The sequence below is a fragment of the Pan troglodytes genome, chromosome X (assembly GCF_028858775.2).
Source record: "Pan troglodytes isolate AG18354 chromosome X, NHGRI_mPanTro3-v2.0_pri, whole genome shotgun sequence".
NCBI classification, from domain to species: Eukaryota; Metazoa; Chordata; class Mammalia; order Primates; family Hominidae; genus Pan; species Pan troglodytes.
Genome location: NC_072421.2, coordinates 20,187,682 through 20,208,784, shown reverse-complemented (window position 1 = coordinate 20,208,784; position 21,103 = coordinate 20,187,682). Strand labels below are relative to the sequence as shown.

At 43.0% G+C, this 21,103-nt stretch overlaps 1 protein-coding gene across 21 annotated transcripts in view; it reads left to right on the top strand.

Annotated features, from left to right (window-relative positions):
• The window catches only part of SH3KBP1 (SH3 domain containing kinase binding protein 1), a 356,082-nt gene that overhangs the window by 274,576 nt on the left and 60,403 nt on the right, over positions 1 to 21,103 (top strand). For all 21 annotated transcript variants that reach the window (XM_063804933.1, XM_063804930.1, XM_054676597.2 and 18 more), the window contains 3 exons: positions 4,349 to 4,456; positions 17,369 to 17,420; positions 20,223 to 20,303. In XM_063804933.1, coding sequence (XP_063661003.1) covers positions 4,349 to 4,456; positions 17,369 to 17,420; positions 20,223 to 20,303 — 241 coding nt within the window. The remainder of the gene's footprint in view (positions 1 to 4,348; positions 4,457 to 17,368; positions 17,421 to 20,222; positions 20,304 to 21,103) is intronic.

Here is a 21,103-nt window from a genome sequence, read left to right as displayed (position 1 = left end):
TACTTGGGGAGGCTGGCGCAGGAGAATCGCTTGAACCTGGGAGACAGAGGTTGCAGTGAGCCGAGATCATGCCATTGCACTCCAGCCTGGGCAACAGAGCCAGCCTCTGTCTCAAATAAACAAACAAATAAATAGAATTTGCTGCTATTTTATACTTTCGAAAGCACAGCCCTCATACAAGTCTCTTCATCTCTGCCATCAAAAGACTAGTTCTTTTGTCTGGTTTGTTGAAGAGGACTTATTTTCACTTCTCATTTTGCTGTTAAAATTATTCCTATTTCCCTTAAATTAGCTTGTATTGCTGGGGGAAAAAAATGCCTTGCTTCTCTGTAAATCTCTATCCCACTCCAGGCATCCTGACCCTGTGCCCACTTTCTGTCTTATAGCAGACTCTTTTCTTTGGCTATTTTTTCTTGTTTTTTTTTTTTTTTTTTTTTTCTACTTCTGCTAGTAGCACTAAATCACACTGGCAGTTTTCTCTTTTGACTGTGCTTATCTCATCCATGGACCTTGTGTTTATTCTTGTACCAATCAGAACAATTAGACATATTGTGTTCTCCCTTCATGCTTCCCTTCTCTTCTTTGAATTGTGCCATGAGTAGCACTGTTAGTGTTTTCCTTAAGAAGCAGAATATAGATGGGCCATCCAAGCCAGTCATCACCAAGGGGAAATATGAGACATACAATGTCATTATGTACCATTTTCTCCCATAGGGGTGTATGGGATCTAAAGTTATTCTGGGCCGGGCTCGGTGGCTCACACCTATAATCCCAGCACTTTGGGAGGCCAAGGTGGGCGAATCACCTGAGTCCAGGAATTCGAGACCAGCCTGGCCAACATGGTGAAACCCTGTCTCTACTAAAAATATAAAAATTAGCCGGGTGTGGCAGTACATGCCTGTAATCCCAGCTACTTGGGAGGCTGAGGCAGGAGAATTGCTTGAACCAGGGAGGCGGAGGTTGCAGTGAGCCGAGATCACGCCACTGCACTCCAGCCTGGGCGACAGAGTGAGACTACGTCTCAAAACAAAAGCAAAAACAAAAACAAACAAAAAAACCACACAAAAAAAACCAAAGTTATTCTGGATGGGCTTTTGCTTATTAACATTTTCTATATTGTTTTTCTCACATGTGAAGCAAAAAAGGTTCTTGGGTTATTATTTGCATAAGACTAAGATGAAGCATGAATTTACACTGTTTAGAAAGTTTGAGCCCAGGTGTGGTAGCTCACACCTGTAATCCCAGCACTTTGGGAGGCCGAGGCAGATGGATCCCTTGAGCCCAGGAGTTCAAGACCAGCCTGGGCAGCATGGCGAAACCCCATCTCTACTAAAAATATGAAAAATTAGCCAGGCATGGTGGCATGTGCCTATAGTCCAAGCTACTCAGGAGGCTGATGTGGGAGGATCTCTTGAACCCAAGAAGTCAAGGCTGCAGTGAGCCGAGATCATGCCACTGCACTCCAGCCTAGACAATGAGAATGTGACTCTGTCTCCCTGCAAAAACAGATAGTTTTTTTTTGAATGCCTTTTGTGGGTATAGTTCTGTATCAGATGACCTGAAATGAATGTGGAAGGAAGACCAGTCCTCAGCTAAGCAAACCATTCACACATGTAAAGATTTCAGATTATTGCAAAAACTGTTAATGGTTCTCTCCTCTTTTGGTACTAGAGCACTCATTTGATCCCTGTTACCCAAAGGACCTTGCGTAATATTGTATGTCTGTCTTTCCCATACATCTCTAAGCTCCCTGGGGTTAGAGATCATGTTCTCTGCATCTGCGTGTTTAAGGTTTGGTGCTTACAGAGCTTAAATATATTTTGCATTTAATAGATGTTTATTGAATTGAATATCATTAATTGCAAATTAACACTGTACTGAGCATTAGAGAAAAGATAAGGCATTCATCATAGTCAGTTTCTTAAAGGTGAGTTTCAAGTTGAGTTTTGAAGAAACCTAATTCCAAGAATTAGGGTCAAAGAAATTCTACTCCCAGCTTCCTTCATAAGTTTTTCTGGTATCATTGATGATGTTTGTAACATCCTAGGGTCAGAAGAACCTCAGGAGCCACCAAATCCTGCCACCACTCCTGTTCATAAATCCCTTCTTTGAAGACTGATGCTAGTATTCAGGGGGTGATGTGACATGGGCAGGACCAGATTATCTACTTGGACTTCTCACTGTCATTTTTCCAGAAGGATAAGCATCCTTTCATGTTGAAAGACTTTTGGACCCTTGTTTTGTTCTGGGTAAATCTGAACTTGATACTTCAAGGGTCTTTGGTTTTTTTTGTTGTTGGTTGGGGCTAGAATTTATAGTCTGTGACTAAGGACTGATTTCCAAAATCTGCACTCTCTTCCCTAAGGAAGACCCTAAGGGGTCAGCTTATCTTTGTAACAGATACCACTGGGGCAGTGGAAGGTGGTGATGAATTACTTGCTACCTGAGGTGGGCCTTATGCTAACTTATAGAGAATTCCCACGAGTTTAGGCAGATAGAGGCCATCCTGTTCTACAGTAATTCAAGTATTGGACTGGAGGAGATCGCAGAACTCTCAGGGCTAGAAAGAGTCTGCATTGATTCTACAAATACTTATTATATGAGGCATTGTGTACATGGCTGGGAGTATAATGGTGAAAAGTCAGATGTGCTCCTCACCTTGCTGGAATGTATGATCTAACAAGGTACAAATGAGCCATACGAGCCATGGCTCTCCCAGGGCCCTACAGCAAGGCCTTAGGCCAGCTGCACATCTGGTACTTGAGCCCTTTTCTAATCCCACTGGTGTCGTGGAGACCATGGGTTCTCCATGGGCCCTGAACATGATCTCCTCTCTTTCTCTGTCACCTTCTTGCTTTCCCTTATGTGTTATCAGCAGGTTTTTTGTTTGTTTGTTTTTTGGAAAGCCTTTTCTCATTTTGGGCTTCAGCTGGAAGTTGTTGATCACAAGACTTGGGAGTCTGCTATAGGACAAAAAGCAGGCTCAGGGTCAGGATGCCTGAAGTGGGATGGAGATTAACTGATTACAGGGATTTTATTCAAGGAATTTTATATTTGACAGTGGTGTGTATATTATATATATACTGGGCAGGAAGCGTTGCCCAAGTGAGGAGGTTTACAGTAGGCTGGATGAGTCCTGGGTCAGGCGGTAGAAGTGGAATTGGACTCGGAGGACAAATGTGAGACATATGATAAAACTCCAGCAAATGGGACTTCCAACCAGTTGAAAATGGGAAAAACTAGAAGTGGTTTTGTGGCATGAGGTTATGTGCCCAGGAGAACCACGAGGCCATTAGGCTCATGAAAAAGGCCAGGCTCTTGCCATTTTTGCTCGTTGTCCTTTCTCTAGCACCTGGCTCAGTGTCCAGAACAAAGTAGATGCTTGATAAATGTTCGATGAATGAATGAACAAAATAGAGATTATCCAAAGGGAAGCAAGTTCACTCTGGAAGAATGGAGAGCCTTATTCATTCATTTAGGATGCCAACATTGCATCCTGTAAAGTGGAGGAAGGGATTTTCATGATGGCAACTGTGCATCATCAACATCCAAAGGAGAAGGTGAAGGAGAGCAGTGCATTAATGAGCTTGTGTAAAGTATGATTTTTCTTCTGGTTGGCTGACTGTCACAAAACCTTTTTTCAATATTGACAAGCTTTGTGACAGGCTAATCACATTTGTGCATGTGATATTTTCTAAGCCATATTTGCAGTTAATGAAATACTTTTATTTCAGTAAAATTAAAATGAAGAAAACACATATTCTCCCATCCTTAAAGAAAAAAGAAAGGCTGGGCGCAGTGGCCCATGCCTGTAATCTCAGCACTTTGGGAGGCCAAGGCGGGCGGATCACCTGAGGTCAGGAGTTTGAGACCAGTCTGGCCAACATGGTGAAACCCCGTCTCTACTAAAAAATACAAAAATTAGCCAGGCATTGTGGCACGTGCCTGTAATCCCAGCTGCTGGGAGGCTGAGATGGAGGAATCGCTTCAACCCAGGAGGCGGAGGTTGCAGTGAGCCGAGATTGCACCACTGCACTCCAGCCTGGGCGACAGAGTGAGACCCTGTCTCAAAAAAAAAAAAAAAAAAAAAAGAAAGAAAGGAAAAAGAAGACCTTATTGATTCAGGGCATCTAAAAGCAGCACTGGGTTTTGAGTACCAGCCGACAATGTTAAGCGGACTTAAGCTTTTGTTTTCCCCTCTGACATTGGGGTTTGTGCTGACTTGGTAACCATTGCCTCATTAACACGGACCTCCAGGAAAGGGCCTCCATTCTCTTGAAAAGGGGGGTTACACCCCTCTGGAGGCTGCTTGCCCCCATCTCTCACTCTCTGTTCTCCTGTTTTCTAGGACTGCATCGACGTAGGCTGGTGGGAAGGAGAGCTGAACGGCAGACGAGGCGTGTTCCCCGATAACTTCGTGAAGTTACTTCCACCGGACTTTGAAAAGGAAGGGAATGTAAGTCTCCTTCACTTTGATTTCAGCGGAGTTGTGGCTCCCATGTTGGGACTTGGGATGGGGGAAGTTTGGTGTAATGTTGAAGAGCACTGGCATTTGAACATTCAACAGACCCAGATTCTGAGCCCTCGGCTGCCATATACTCTGTAACAAGTTTCATCATAGGATGCATCTGTTAGCTGGCAACAGTGATCTCTACTCTGGGGTTGTTGCATACATAAACAAGATAGTGTGTGTAAAGCACTCGGTGCAGCACTGGCACATTTCAGCACCCAAATAAACTGTGAGAACCTTGGGTGCTCTTTTTGGTAAGTGGACTGCCAGCATCCCACATAGCATGGTCCTTGGGGGTGGGAAAGTAGCCAGTGTTGTGGAAGTGGTTGAAAAGCACATTGTAAGGCTGAGGATGCAGGGCGAGGCCTGTTAATCTTTCTACACTATATGCGTACATGTGTGAGTACACCCGCACATATCCGTATATTAGTATATACACATCTCTCATCCACGGTTTCTCTTTTGTTGTGGGAGCCATTTGACCATGCCACTGTTTAAATCAGCCACTCCATCTGTGTTTGCCTCACTCCAGGTGTATTCTTTCCCTGCTGACGATGTAATAAGAAATATTGGGAAGTTAGAAGCACTTTCCAGTATAAGGGAGGAGCAATCCCATATTTAGGTTCTTTGCCCAGGCTTTCGCGTGGCCTCTGCCCACCTTTCCCAGCCTCAACCCACTTCATGTCCATGGGGACTCTGTTACTGGACGGTGCTGAGCCAGATCTTGCCATGGCACGATTCCAGTAGGGCTGAGGTGTGGGAAGGATAGCTACAGTGCTGGTGGCTTCGTTGCCAAGGATACTAAAGTAGCATTTAATGGAATTTGTGCTGCTTTGATGAATGGATGTAATTGTTTAAGAAGCTAGATGGTGTTGGCGCCTGCCAAGATTACGGCCCATAGACCATTAGGTTGGTTTAAAGGCTAAGTTAGCCACACTTTGTAAGCTTTTTGATTGCTTGCTTTCTTGTATTGTTTAGGTGAAGGATGTTCTGTTCCACACCTGTTATTCTCTCTTGGAGTCTGAGTTTGGGTTCTAGAAAATCTGGATTCTGGTTCTTAATGTTTCCTAGATTCTTGATACTTAAAGTGAGATCCATGGACCGGCAATAGCAGCATCACCTGAGAGCTTGTTAGAAATGCTCAGACCCCACCCCAGACCTGGTGCATCAGAATCTGCATTTTAACAGCGTTCTCTGGTGATTTGCTTGCATATTACAGTATAGGAAGCACTAGTGTAGAAGCAGGTATCTAAGTGATGACAACCCACCTTCTGGTTTCCTCCCCCATCCCCCATATTTTAGGAGGGAAATAAATTCACACAACAGAGAAGAGCTCATCATTCAATAAGGAAATTTTCCACCAAGCAAAATCACTTGAAATGTTTTTACTGATGACTGTAGCAATAGTGGATTGTCATTTGACAAAATCAGTCACTGAGAAGAAAAGATACTAAACACTTAGTAGTGACTGCATAGGAAATGTTTTGAAATAGTAGGACACAGGAATAAGGATGGCAAACATTACAAAGAGTACAGTGGTTGTGACCCTAAGCTGTGGCATCAGATAGATCTGGGTTTGAATCCTGGTTCTGTCACTTACTTGTTCTATAGCCAAACCCGAGTCACTGAATGTCTCTAAGCCTCTGCATTCTCATCCATAAAATCATGAGAATAATTGTACCTACCTTGTCGAAGTGTTGAGAGAAGATTTACTGGGATGATGCACATAAATTCTTAAACATGGTGCCTAGTAGTTGGTAAATGCCTCACACAGATTAACTATTCCAGTCTTTATAATTACTATTTACCACGAGGGTAGGAAGACTCTAGCTAAAACTGTGAAGTAATGATAGAAGGCTGACTCTAGTTCTTTTTGCTCCAGCTGATCAAATCAACACAGTTATCTTGGTATCTTGGCGATCTTCCCTGGGAATCCAAATGCATCTAAAAACTTTGATAAATAGCCATTAAAAATAAATCTAGCAACTTAGAAAATGTGTTGGTAGAGACACGTGAGCACAGAATGGCATAATCTTTATGTTATTTGTCATGGGTTTTTTTTTTCTGGATCTGCTGCCTGATAAATGTTTTATTTTCATTCACTCATTCAGTATTTATTGAGTCCTTTCTCTGGGCTGGCCACTGTGCTGGTTGATTGAAAGTGAAGCATGCACATGGGTACTGTCCTTGTGAGCTTAGAGTTAGGCAGTTAGGTCTGGCGTTTAGGGCCGTGGAGACCTGCCAGACTCTTCTGAAAGGACACTTGATGTAGGCCTCTCCAAGTGAGTGGAGGCAAGGGGGCTGTTCAGTCTGCCCATACCCCGCTTCTCCCCTATCTTTGTGAGGCTGGTAAAAGCTAGGCACATCCTGAAGCATTTGGGCGCCAAGACCTTCATGGTGACTCCTCTCCCTTCGACCAAGGAATCTTAGCAAGCATACCATCTTACTAGACATTTGCCACCTTATTGGTTCTGATTGAGGCAGTATGTTTTTTTAATTGACAGATAAAATTGTTTGTATTTAATGTTTACAATGTGATGCTTTGAAGTATATATACATTGTGGAATGACTGAATCTAGCTAATTACCATATGCATTACCTCACGTTGTTATTTGTGTGGTGATGGGCAGTAGGGTTTTGAAGACTAGGGTAAAATCTAGATCATTCTTTTAACAAATGGGTAAAGCATGCCTTCTAATTCCCAGTCATGTCTTGGGGGGGCAGTAAATTCACTCAGGTGAGAGCGACTCCATACAGTACTTTTCTAGAAGCTCTGTGTTACATAAGCTATTAAGGGAAGCACTTCCACCAGGAGAGTGAAGTTGTCAGTGATGAGTGGACTGGGCATGGCACACTCTTTGGGACATGCACGCTCTCTGGGGCCCCATGGGCATCTCTCTAGTCCCCCACAAGCAGCCGCCATCTCTTTGATAGGTCTTTTAACCTTGTCCTTATGAAGCAGAAAACCCAATTTAAGGGAAACAATAGTCATACCCGTCAGACAAAGTAATACCTATAGCTGAAAAGTGATTGTATAACCTAACATTTAACTTCTAGAAAATTCAAAGTATAACATCCCTTTCCATCTCCTCTGGTCTATAAAAACCAGCCAACCATCTTCACATTGGTTGTTATACCAGCCTTTATTGCTGCACCCAGAGTATTGGTGAGTTGGTGACAATGCGACTGGAGATAGGGCTGTCATTTGCTGCGTTGAGGGTGTGAAGATGATTAGAATCATTAACACGAAGGCACTATGTGAATGATAGAGTCTGAAACGTTCTGCCACTGGTTTCAGCAGATGTCATCTTGTCTTGCCAGTGACTGGGGTTACAATCATTCACCCAGAAAAGAGGACGATCTCTGATGATTAGGGTAGACAGAAGCAAACGGCATTTATTCAACAGCAGGCCTCTTGACTCCGTAGGCATCAGCAGAGCATTCTGATAAGGCTGACATATTTTCTGCTGGGGTGTGAATTCAGGTAGTTGCTACAAGGCCTTTTGGAATTCCTGGCCATCTTTCTTTCGGAGAGTGCTTAGTGGATTCTCCCTCACCAGGGTAACAAATGCTTTGGGGTTTTTCCTCAAGATATTCCAGAAGAGCATCCGTTGATCTCTTGGTGCATATTTTAGAGCAATTATGTAAGCTATTTATAAGAGAACCTAGATTCAATGGCTGTCTGTTTATTTTTGGCCTTGACAGTAAAATTGAATACCAGAACGGAAAGATTAAATATTCTGAGAACTCTAATGAAGCAGTGTGTGTGCTGTGTCATTGTTACAGAAGGCTAACGGGGAACTTAGACTCTCAAAAACAGCAGAAACAACTGCTCACTGTCATTAAAAAAAGAACAAAATTAGAATAGGTATTTTGAAAGATAGTGTTATTTAAGAAAGTGGCCAGTGTGGTGGTTCATGCCTGTAATCCCAGCACTTTAGGAGGCCAAGGTGGGAGGATTGCTTGAGCCTAGGAGTTTGAGACCAACCTGGGCAACATAGCAAGACCCAATCTCTACAAAAATAAGAAAAATTAGCTGGACATGGTGGTACATGCCTGGAGTCCCAGCTATTCAGGAGGCTGAGTTTGGGGGATCGCTCGGGCCCAGGAGTTTGAGGCTGCAGTGTGCTGTGATCATGCCAGTGCACTCCAGCCTGGGCAACAGAGCGAGACCCTGTCTCAAAAAAAAAGTAAATCTCAGGCTCCAGTTCTTTTAAGAGAAACTGTTCAAATCACCAGAAGATATTACTGATCTACCATGCATTTATTTGGAGGGCTCTTCAGTGTTAGTGCAAGTCAAGAATGATGGCATTGCTAAGATTCCCATAGGCGTTTCCCTAATGAATGCTCCCCAGTGGGAGCTCAGCCTCAGGGACTCAGAAACCTGCCCTCGAAGATGTCCCTGTGAGTATGATGCAGGCTCGCCTTTGCTGAGTCATAGAGACTTAATCAGGTAGCAGGCAGCCAGCTTACTCATCGCAACAAGAACTCAGATGTCAGCCAGTCTGGAACGCAGAGGTCTGCCTGCCCCGGTCATTTTGTCCCCTATGGGTCTGATTCCTTAGAAGCCGGGTTCCACCAGAAGCCACGTTTATCCGGTGCTTTCTGGGAGGGCAAGGAATCAAAACAAGAGGAGTTTGTTGTTCTTACCAAGGGTCTGACAGGTATCACTTGAGGCCCCTTCATGCACCAAAGGGAAAGATCTGCCAAGGGAACCATGTGTTGAAGTCAACTAAGCCTTGATGATACTTCTAAGAGCACTGCACCACTGCCTTCGGCCTCCATTTGTCTTTGTTTTCATGACTGACTGGACCCTTCCTGTTCACATCAATCTCCAGACACATTGTGATGCAATCAATTAGATTTCCCACTTTCTCCATTATAATCATGTGCCAACCCACCCTCTTACGATTTTTTTTAGCACAAGTTTTGCAGGTTCCAAACTTTTGCAAGAAAGGAAGTCTCTTGCTCGATTCCCACAATGGCTGAATTTTGCTGGTTTAACTCTACCTTCCCTATACCAAATTCGTAGGAGGCCCCTCACCTTACTTAGCCTCCATCTTCTGACAACTCAGTCCGTAAAATCTGTTCTTAGTCAACATTTTCTTTATTATTCATCATGTCCTTTAGCCTTTAGCCCTGGCCCTAATTTTTATTTAGAATCATCTTAAAAGACATCTTGTTTGAAAACGTGGCATCTATAACAAGAACTGTTGTTTTTCTAGTTTCTGAAGATGCCCGATAATTTCCCTATGTTTTAGCCTTCCAAAAGAAAGAAATATGTGCTTCTAATAAGCAGCCTTATGAAAAAAATTTACCTAAACATTATCTGTCTTGAACATTTAGTTTCATGGGTGGTTTCACATGCAAAGAAATGGGGTTTGTCAAGGAGTTAATGTCATCCGAGTATGGCCTATTGACTCAGCCCCAGTGGACTTTCTCAAAGCCACCCAGATGGTATTCCCTCTCCCTTCTCCAGCTGTACTTACAGCCTGTAGTCTTTGAAGGCAGAGCCCATGTCCCAAGCTTCTCCTTCATGGGGCCTTACAGCATGCATGGTACATGGTTGCTGGTGAAGAACCCATGGTCCTTTAGTTGGTTGGTGCCAGAGTGTATCTTCTCTTCCTCCTGCCTCTCCTCTCCTGCTTGCTGCTTTCTCTTGTACAAAAGAGGAGGAAGAGTGGAAGGGAGGGGCAGGGGGAAGCTGGCCTCCTGTCAGATTGTCCTTCCTAGACCAAGAGAGGCCCAGATCCTTCCATCTGATCATGGGGTCTGGGCATGGAATCAAGGCATCACTTTCAGGGTGGGGCAGATGGAATGAAGGGGTGAGCCAAGGGGTGAACTGTGAGAGCATCTTAGGGAGAAACCAAATGCCAAGGCCTGGCTGACCACCCAATAGGCCATCAGTCTGAATGGGAGATGATGGATGTAGACCACTAGGCCAGAGGCTGAGGAAGGAAACTAGAGAAAGACTATTCCAAGAGCAGGTTCCCTAGGTCCCTGGGGATCTCCAGTGCGGATGACAGGGCAGGCAGTTGCTGGGGACTCTATAGGGTACAGAGGTGCAGTTTAAGACACTGTCATCACCTAGAGCATAGCTTTAGCTGCACATTTCAAAGGTGTGGCTGTTCCTCTAGGGGCAGGGGAGAAAAGGGCAGAGTGGAGATCCCCATGTGTTTCTAGAGCTGCAAAGGGGTGCCCTAATCAGGAGCTGTCCATTTGTGTCCCCTCTCCAGCCTCACCCACAGACACCACCAGAGAACTTAGTGGGATGTGTGGAGGAGGTCTTCCAAAGTCCAGAATTGCTGAAAATCAAGCTGAGACTTACTTCCAGAACCTCACCATATTCCTCTAATGAAGCCCTTTAAAGGTTACCCAGCCATCAGGGTACACTTCTGTTTGTGTTTGTTTGTTTTTACCAAATCACATCTCTGGGGCCAGAGCTCTGAAGGCAAACCAGCTCAAGAGGCAAAGTAGCAAACCAGATTCCTGCCAGGGGAACAGTTGAGCCAGCCAATGAGCCTTTTGCTTGGGAAGGGCCAGTCTTGCCAAGCAAAGGGCAGAGTCAGTTCTGAAATCCTTCACAGGAAACAAAGCTTGTCTTCCTGCCATTCTCATTCCAGAACGTTTATATCTATTTCCTTCCTGGTAATGTAAAGGTAAAAATCAAATCTAGCTAATATATCCTTTGAAGGATGGTGTCTGCATGTCTTGGTGCCAGCCAACAACCCTGCACACAAGCAGACACAGACGCATGTGCACTTAGGCCTGTGCTCCCTCCATATATGAAGACTATGGAAGGCATTCGGCTCTCCCAGAAATCAGAAAATGTGGGTTCATTGACTTTGTTACCAGTATATTCATGTTGGTTCTTGTGAAATGAATTCCCGTAGTCTGGACATTGAGAAACGTAGAGTTCTGGGCCCTCTGGCTACCAACTAGCTGTTGAAACAGCCTTTCTGGGCCTCAGTGATCTCAGCTGCAGGGGGGACTCCTGTGATGACTTGCAGCTCTTAATATCCACGTTTTTTTTTTAGCACTTACCTGCAAATTGAGCAGGCTGAAGCCACCTGAGGTTGGAGCTGGAGCATTTTACCTTCACCATGGAGGGAGGGATAAAGAGAATAAATAGAACAAGTGCCTCTAGAAACTCAGGACTTAAATACTTGCCTGAGTTGAAAGGATGTTTTTGTGTGTGCACCTATAGGAGCTGGTTAATATCTTATTACTGTTAAACTCCACACAGGAAACCTTGACCTACTACTTAGCCCGGAGGACCCCAGCCCCATTTTCTTTATCCAGTCACAATGGGATGTTTGGAGGGAAATCAACTAAATGATCTCTTCATGTCTTTTTATTTGAGAATAGTGAACTCCTGTGATGAATTTTCTACTGTCACATTTTGCTGGAGAATCACCTGTTTTGCCTTCTCAGTTCACACTGCCTTGTCTTCCTGTTGCATTTAAAAAGAAATTTTTAATTTGTTTCATTTTTTTTTTACTGAGACAGGGTTTCCCTCTGTTGCCCAGGCTAGGGTGCAGTGGCACGATCTCAGCTCACTGCAGCCTCTGCCTCCCGGGCTCAAGCAACCCTCCTGCCTCAGCCTCCCGAGTAGATGGGACCACAGGCATGCGCCACCACGCTGGACTGACTTTTTGCATTTTTTGTAGAGATGGGTTTTCACTGTGTTGCCCAGGCTGCTCTCAAACTCCTGAGTGCAGGCAATCTCCCTGCCTCGGTCTCCCAAAGTGCTGGGCCTGTTGCATTTTTTTTTTTTTTTGAGACGGAGTCTCGCCCACTGCAAGCTCCGCCTCCCGGGTTCACGCCATTCTCCTGCCTCAGCCTCCTGAGTAGCTGGGACTACAGGTGTCTGCCACCGCGCCTGGCTAATTTTTTGTATTTTTAGTAGAGACGGGGTTTCACCGTGGTTTCGATCTCCTGACCTCGTGATCTGCCCGCCTCTGCCTCCCAAAGTGCTGGGATTACAGGCGTGAGCCACCGCGCCTGGCGCCTGTTGCATTTTTAAAAAAACATTGTAGGCCCATGTGCAATACTTTATGAATCATTTTGGGGAGGAGGACAGTCTACAGCCGCATAGAACCCTGGTCCTGATTTTTATTTAGAATTACCTTAAAGACATCCTGTTTGAAAATATGGCATCTTTTCTCCTTTGAAAAAGCATGAAGGCTAAGTTTGATGGAACCAGAGAAAGTGAAGTCAGTAAAGGATTAAAAAAGAGGAAAACTTGTGAACCCCCTCTGCTAGTAAGCAAAGCAGGCACCTGGCCAGCATTGATCAAGAGTGGTAGATGCAAGACAGACAGCTCACAAACTGTTCCTTCCTTTCAAAACTGTGCTCCCAACTGCCTCTGCAACTGCCGGGTTTCCGAACAAAACTTCACACTTCTGTCTCTGTCCTTTGCCACATTCACACACATGCTTGCTGTGACCACACTCTTCATACACTGTCTGTTAGTGCAACATTTTCCTCTCTCCCTCCCCTGGTGCCCCTCTGCTCTGCTCTGTCACATTTCATGTGTCTGCTACATGCTAAATGTGACACAACATTAAAGGGGTTTTTTTTTTTCTTTGACCAGTAATCTTGGAAAATATGATGACTTGTAATTGTCGTTTTTAAATTTGGGGCCCTGTGGTTTGAGGCAAGGTCGCTGGGGTAATGGCCTCAGCGAAAGGAGGCTCATGTGAAATTGGCTATAGAAAAATTCAGACCAGCAAGGAGTGAGGAAGATGTCCAGGGGTAGGTGTCCTTGGGACTTGGCTGGGAAGAATAAGGCCATGGGGTGTTGGCAGTTTTGTAAATAAGGAATGACAGGCATACTTCATTCTTCTGTGCATTCCTTTATTGTGTTTCAGATATTGCGTTTTTTACAAATTCAATGGTTGTGGTAACCCTATGTGGAGCAAACCTACTGGCACTATTTTCCCAATAGCATGTGCTCACTTCATGTCTTTGTGTTACATTTTGGTAATTCTCACAACATTTCAAACTTTTTTATTATTATTATACCTGTTATGGGTAATCTGTGATCAGTGATCTTTGACATTACTATTGTAATTGTTTTGAGGCACCATAAACTGTGCCCATATAAGATGGCAAACTTAATTGATCGATGTTGTGTGTGTTCTGACTACTCCATTGACCTACGATTCCCCATCTCTCCCTCTCCTTGGGCTTCACTATTTCCTGGTATGTAACAATGTTGAAATGAGGTAAACTAACAGCCCTATGACAGCCTGTAAGTGTTCAAGTGAAAGGAAAAGCCACATATCTGTCACTTTAAATCAAAAGCTAGAAATGATCGAGCTTAGTGAAGAAGGCATGTTGAAAGCTGAGACAGGCCAAAAGCTAGGCCTCTTGCACTAAACGGTTAGACAAGCTGTGAATGCAAAGGAAAAATTTGTGAAGGAAATTAAAAGTGCTACTCCAGTAAACACATGAATGATAAGAAAGTAAAACAGCCTTATTGCCAGGCATGGTGGCTCACACCTGTTATCTCAGCACTTCGGAAGGCCAAGATGGGAGGATCACTTGAGCCCAGGAGCTCGAGACCAGCCTGGGCAACATAGTGAGACTCCATCTCTATAAATAAATAAAATAAATAAATAAATAAATAAAAGCAGACTTGCTGATGATATGGAGAAAGTTTGAGTGGTCTGAATAGAAGATCAAACCAGCCACAACACTTCTTTAAGCCAAGGTCTAATTCAGAGCAAGGCCCTAACTCTATTCAAGTCTATGAAGGCTGAGAGAAGTGAAGAAGCTGCACAAGAAAAGTTGGAAGCCAGCAGAGGTTGGTTATTGAGGTTTAAGGAAAGACACCATCTCTGTAACATAAAAGTACAAGGTGAAGCAGCAAGTGCTGATGGAGAAGCTGCAGCAAGTTATCCAGAAGATCTAGCTTTGATGAAGGTGGCTACACTAAACAACAGATTTTCCATTGATGAAACAGCCTTTGATTGAAAGAAGATATAATCTAGGACTTTCATAGCTAGAGAAGTTGATATCTGGCCTCAAAGCTTCAAAGGGCAGGCTGACTCTCTTAGTAGGGGCTAATGCATCTGGTGACTTTAAGTTGAAGCTGGTGCTCATTTACCATTCTGAAAATCCTGGGGCACTTAAGAATTATGCTGCCAGACACGGCAGCTCATGCCTATAATCCCAGCACTTTGGGAGGCCAAGGCAGGAGGATCACTTGAGCCTAGGAGTTTGAGATCAGCCTGGGCAACATAGCAAGATTCCATCTCTACAAATAATAAAACTGGCCAGTTGTGGTGGTGTGCACCTGTGGCCTCAGCTATTTGGGAAGCTGAAGTGAGAGGATCTCTTGAGCCTGGGAGGTCAAGGCTGCAGTGAGCCATGATCGCACCATTGCACTCCAGCCTGGGCAACAGAGTGAGATCCTGTCTCAAAAACAAAAACAACAAAAAAAGAATTATGCTAAATCTACTCTGCCTCTGTTCTATAGATGGAAAAACAAAGCCTAGATGATAGCACATCTGTTTACAGCATGGTTTACTAAATATTTTAAGCCCACTGTTGAGACCTACTGCTTAGAAAAAAAGATTCCTTTCAAAATATTACTGCTTATTGACAATGCACCTGGTCACCCAAGAGCCCTGATGGAGATGTATAAGAAGATGAATGCCGTTTTCATGCCTGCTACTACAACATCCGTTCTGCAGCCCATGGATCAGAGTCGTTTCAACTTTCAAGTCTTGTTATTTAAGAAATACATTTTATAAGTCTATAGCTGCCGTAGATAGTGATTCCTCTGATGGATCTGGGGAAAGTCAATTGAAATAATTCTGGAAAGGGCTCACCATTCTAGATACCAGTAAGAATATTTTTGATTCATGGGAGGAGGTCAAAATATCAACATTAACAGGGGTTTGGAAGAAGTTGATTCCAACCCTCAGGGATGACTTTCAGGGGTTCAAGACTTCAGTGGAGGAAGTAACTGCAGATGTGGCGGAAATAGCAAGAGAACTAGAATTTGAAGTGGAGCCTGAAGATATGACTGAATTGCTGCAATCTCATGATCAACCTTGAATGAATGAAGAGTTACTTCTTATGGATGAGCGAAGACAGTGATTTCTTGAGATGGAATCTACTCCTGGTGAAGATGCTGTGAACATTGTTGACAACAACGGGTTTAGAGTATTACATATGCTTAGTGATAAAGCAGTGGCAGGATTTGAGAGGATTGACTCCAGTATTGAAAGATGTTCTACTCTGGGTAAAATGCTATCAAACAGCATCGCATGATACAGAAAAATTTTTCACGAAAGAAAGTCAATCGATATGGCAAACTTCATTGTTGTCCTATTTTAAGGAATTGCTACAGTCACCCCAACCTTCAGCCACCACCACCCTGATCAGTCAGCTGCTGTCAACATTGAGGCAAGACCCTCCCCCAGCAAAAAGTTTACAACTCGCTGAAGGCTCAGATATCATTAGTTTTTTCTAGCAGTGAAGTATTTTTAAATTAAGGTACGTACATTGCTTTTTTAGACATGCTATCACACACTGAATAAGCTACAGTAGAGCATAAACATAACTTTTACGTGCACCAGGAAACCAGAAAAATTCCTGTGACTCGCTTTATTGCAGTGGTCTAAAACCGAGTTTGTGTTATCTCTGAGATATGCCTGTACTCTGATTCCGAGGTAAAGGAAGGTTAACTGGCAGAACTTCACTGATACTTTTGTTAGGTAAACACACATCTGTCCCCAGGATAATTAACACAACGACAGAGAAGGGAGGAAGAAAAAGAGTTAGTAGAGAGCTAGAAGGGGCTGGCAAAAGGGGAAAGAATAATGTGAGATCATGAGGCAGAAACACATCCATCCCATGGAGGACCTGTGTGTTAAGGGCAGGTGGCCCTTAGAGCAGCTTTCTTTATTTTAATAAAGTATATTTCTCTGCACTCATAGAGACAATACAGAAAAACATTAAGAATGACACACACACGTGTGCGCACACATATGCACCCAGAATCAGAGATCACTGCTTCCCCCTAACACAGCTGTCTGAGAACAGTGCCCTGGCTGGATTCTTTGGCCATGGAATAATTTTCCAAGTCCAGCCTGATCATCTCTCTCCCACAGTCAATCCTAGGTGGCAAGAAAATGCTGGCTACTCTGGAACCAGTTCAGGGATGAATGCCATTGATTGCACTGCTACCTCCATCACCTACAGAGTGACAGCATGTGAGAAAAACAAATCACGGCTGATATGCAAAAAAAAAACAAACCAAAAAACAACAACAAAAAAATCCCTCTCTGTTCCAGTTTATCACGTGTACAATGAGTCTGTGGGGTGTCTAACAAATGGCCTGCCAGCCTCGGTGTAGAAAGGGGCAGAAGGCTTGCAACCTGATGTGGCTGCAGTGGGCCCTCAGCCTGCATTTTGTTTAAAGTCCTACATCCAGAGCAGATTCGATTTTGAATCTTTACAGTGACTCTTTTCGAATGCATGGTTATTCAGCAGATTAAATCTTAATTGCAAATGCAGCTTCAGCGTAGGAGTACCATTGTGCTTGCTGGTTTCAGGCCATTTTTGCTGAGCCGTGCTTTTCCAGAAGGCTGTTACAAATTTAGAAAGGGGGAAATGGCGTTTCATTTGTCGATTGGAGTTTTGTTTTGCCGACTGGATTTATTTTAGTGTTTGTTTAGAGGTGCCAAAAACTGACGTCCCTGGAGAGAGAATTGCTCAATTTTTTTGGAGAGGTTCTCTAAATTGTCCAAACTGCACATAGAAAACAATGTCTGTGGTCCTTCTGTGAGAGGACAGGCTTGCCAACAATCTCATGTGGTATAATTTTTATTAATTTTTCAGAGACCCAAGAAGCCACCGCCTCCATCCGCTCCTGTCATCAAACAAGGGGCAGGTAATGTACCTTTCAGTTCCATCAAATAAAATATGCGTCTTTCTTTTTGCATATATTCAAATCATCCTCAGTGTAGAGTTCGGGATTCCTGGTTCAAGTGCCATAGATTGACTACTTGGGAAGTTACGATTTGATCTCAGCAGGCAGGTTTTAAAGATACTTCTGTTTTTCCTAAAAGATAAACATACCATTAAAATGTGACCCTGATATAGTGTAAAAATCTAGGCTCCCAATGAGAATGATCAGAAAGAATTAAAACAAACAAACAAACAAACAAAAAAACAAGTTTGGGTTTTTTTAAGTAAACAGCTTTTGAGGAGAAAAGAACTGAATTGCCCTGTTTCACATGTGCCCAGTTGAAGGTCAGCTTAGGGAAGATTGTTTCCCACAGGTCATAGCATTGTTGTGCGTATATAGTGTTGCTGAATTTTCGATATCTGTCCCATGTGGTTAACCAAAATTTGTACTGACTTCACTTACCCCTCAACAAAAAGATGTTTTTCTAGCAATAAATACTTTTCCTTATGATTCTTGTTTAATTTTGAAGAGTCTAATTCACTTTTTTTCTGTGTAGTTCAGATATTCAGGTTGAATAATATAGGAAGAATTGATGTTGAACATTTGGTAGCTTGTTTCACATTGGATTCTCATATATAAAAAGATATTTCATATTTCCCGGTAGAACTCCTCTTTATAATAGTTAAAATTAATTATAGGGAAAAATTCCTCCATGAGTTATTAGTTAAGTAGCATTTTAAAAAATTAACAACTAAAATAGAAGAGAAAGGGTATTTTTAGTTCTACACATTCACAATTATGATATTTCTATAACAGTTAAATTATGAATAAATTTCAAGATTGCTTTATTTATAAACTTATTAAGAAGTGATTTTTAAGTTCTTTTGGCCCACCAAGTTAGGAGGAAAAACTTGACCCCAAATTCCTTTCCCATTCCCTTTGGCATAGTTGAGAATTATTAGAGATTAAGTCCTGAAATGGGATGTTAATTACATCTTTTGCTCCGCCCCCATCCTTGTTTGCATCGAGCAGTTTCATTTTGCCACCTAGTGGTTCTGGCCATATATTTTATTGTGTTGAAATTGAAGCAAGCTATTTATTTACTTTTCTCTGAAGACCCCTTTCCCTATAGGCCTTGGTAATTGATCAGAGACCCTGGAGATTAGTTGAGGAGTCCAAGGCTCAGGCAGTCTAGAATGTAGCTAAGATTGGATTCTTCAGTATAGTAGGATTGTCAGTTCTTTCTGTGTCTATAGGAATGATACCGACTTCATTATTGTTAGGTGAGTAGATTGTAGCATGGTAGGCAAATTCTTACCCTTTTAAAACAATTTTACCAAAGTTTATGATGGGTCTCTGTGGGGCAAAGCAGGATGGCATTTAATGTTTATAGATTACTGCTCATTTATCCTGCCTGAACGATCGTGGGAACTGCTTTGTAATGGGGAGATAGATATTCATATTTTCTCCATCGTCAACTTTCCTTGCGTTTGATTATTTTACCAAAAAAAATCAGATATGAAATTGACAGAAATGAGATGTGGTGATTAATTTGTAGTGAGTCATTAAGAGGAATTAAGTAAAGGGTGTGTTTGGTGGATATTTTTTTTAACTTCTTTTGTTCTCTGAGGTTGTGTAATTGAGATTTCTAGTACCAAGCACCCATCTTTGGAACTGGTCATGTAAAGAGTTTGTTAAGAACTCAGCCCAGTCCATACATAAGAGGAGTACTTTTGACTGGTTTGTGCTTTAGCTATTTCTCAAGTGCTCTTACATGCCTGAGGCCACTGGCACCAATGAGGAAACCCCAGGTAAGGGAGCAGCTGCAGTCCATGTGGGTAAAGGCTAAGTGCTAAGTGGTACATTTGAAAAAATGTAATACTTGAAGGACCCCAAATTTGGTGGCATAAAACAACAGCCTTCTTATGTTCATGGATTCTGTGGGTCAAGAACAGACCATGGCTGGGATGGCTTGTCTCTGCTCCGTCATATCTGGGACCTCAGCTGGGAATACTGAACTAGCTGAAGCTGGAGGATCCACTTTGAAGATGAATGTTTCCCTCACGTGTCTGGCTCCCCTTGGCAAGGGTGCCTGGAAGGCTGGGCTCCGCTGGGGCTGTAGGCTGGAGCATCTGTATGTGGCCTCTCCAGGGTAGTTGACTTCTTACATGGAAGTTCAGTATTCCAGCAAATAAAGCATAAACTACAGGGACTTTTATGACTCAGCTTTGGAAGTTATGTGGTATCATTCCTGCCACTGATTGAAGCAGTCACAGGCCCACCCACATTCCTGGCAAGGGGATGTAGACCTCACCTCTTACTGGGAGGAGTATCAGGTAATTCCAGGCCCTGTTTTAAAATGGCTACAAAATGGGATCCAGATTCCTATGAAACCCCCTTTTTTTGGTAGAACACAACATTCAGTGGCCCCTTATTTGTAAAGTTTGATAATTGACATTTATTTATACACATTCTCCACCCCCACCCAGTGATTTCCTGTGACTATATTGATGCCTAAGGAAATCAGGCTTAAATATCAGAAAATATTATTAGTGGTATTCTTATAAATTAAGGATACATAGGCAGGTGAACTTAATGACATAGGCCAGAAATGTCTTCTGCTCTGTTTCTAAACAGCTCGTGTTTGCCAGATAATGCTAACGCCCAACTCAGGGGAAAAAATCTTACTGACTTTGCTCTACCTGATAAAGATTTAAATGCTGGTGTGTGTAATAATTGAGTACAGAAAACATTTTCTGATCACTATTACCCTTTCCCTCCTAGGCACCACTGAGAGAAAACATGAAATTAAAAAGATACCTCCTGAAAGACCAGAAATGCTTCCAAACAGAACAGAAGAAAAAGGTATGAAATCAATTCTTCATTGGCACTTCCAGAACAGCAAGAGCTGAAGCTGTCTGTTACACGGCTAGTCCAGAATACCCACAGAATTTGCTTTTCCTTTGGAATATGGTGATCATGGTTTTGTTTTGATTGCTTTTACAAATCCTATTGCTAAGGAAGTAGGAGAGGGTTATGTGGTACTTTGTGGGACCACAATTTCTCATCAGATGAAAAATAACCAGTCTAGTCAATTAACACATTGCTGCTGTTTCCTGATGTCTCTACCATGGCCACCCTCTCCGCACCCTGAAGTCGGATGTAAGTTCCTTTAGGGCCTGGTATATATCTGTCAGTTTCCACTTAGCCTGTCCTTCATGCCTAGTGTCCCAAGGTGCTCATTCACTGTTGATGGATGGATTTGGCTTAGTGAAATTCACATCCAGATAAATAAACAAATGAAAGCTCTTTTCTTTGGTCACTCATGGACCCTTGACTCTGGGTAACGTTATTACAGACAGATGTCCTTGGTCAAGGATGTTGGAGGAGGGGAGGGTGGCATGGTAATACTGGGAAAGCAGCTTGGTCCCCAGCGTCTCCTGAAGGTGGTCAGGAGTGTCATTGGCAGGGAAGTAGGTTAATGTGTGTCCTGCAATCAGGTTTATGAACGTGTTTGACTCCTACCATTTTGAGAGTCTCTCCCAAAGAAATCTGCATACTGTAGAAGGACTCATTTTATTAGGTGTCTAGGATTTGATTGATCACACATTTTTATGGGAAAAGTGCTATGTTATTACGAACAGGAAGCTGAGCAAATCCCATTT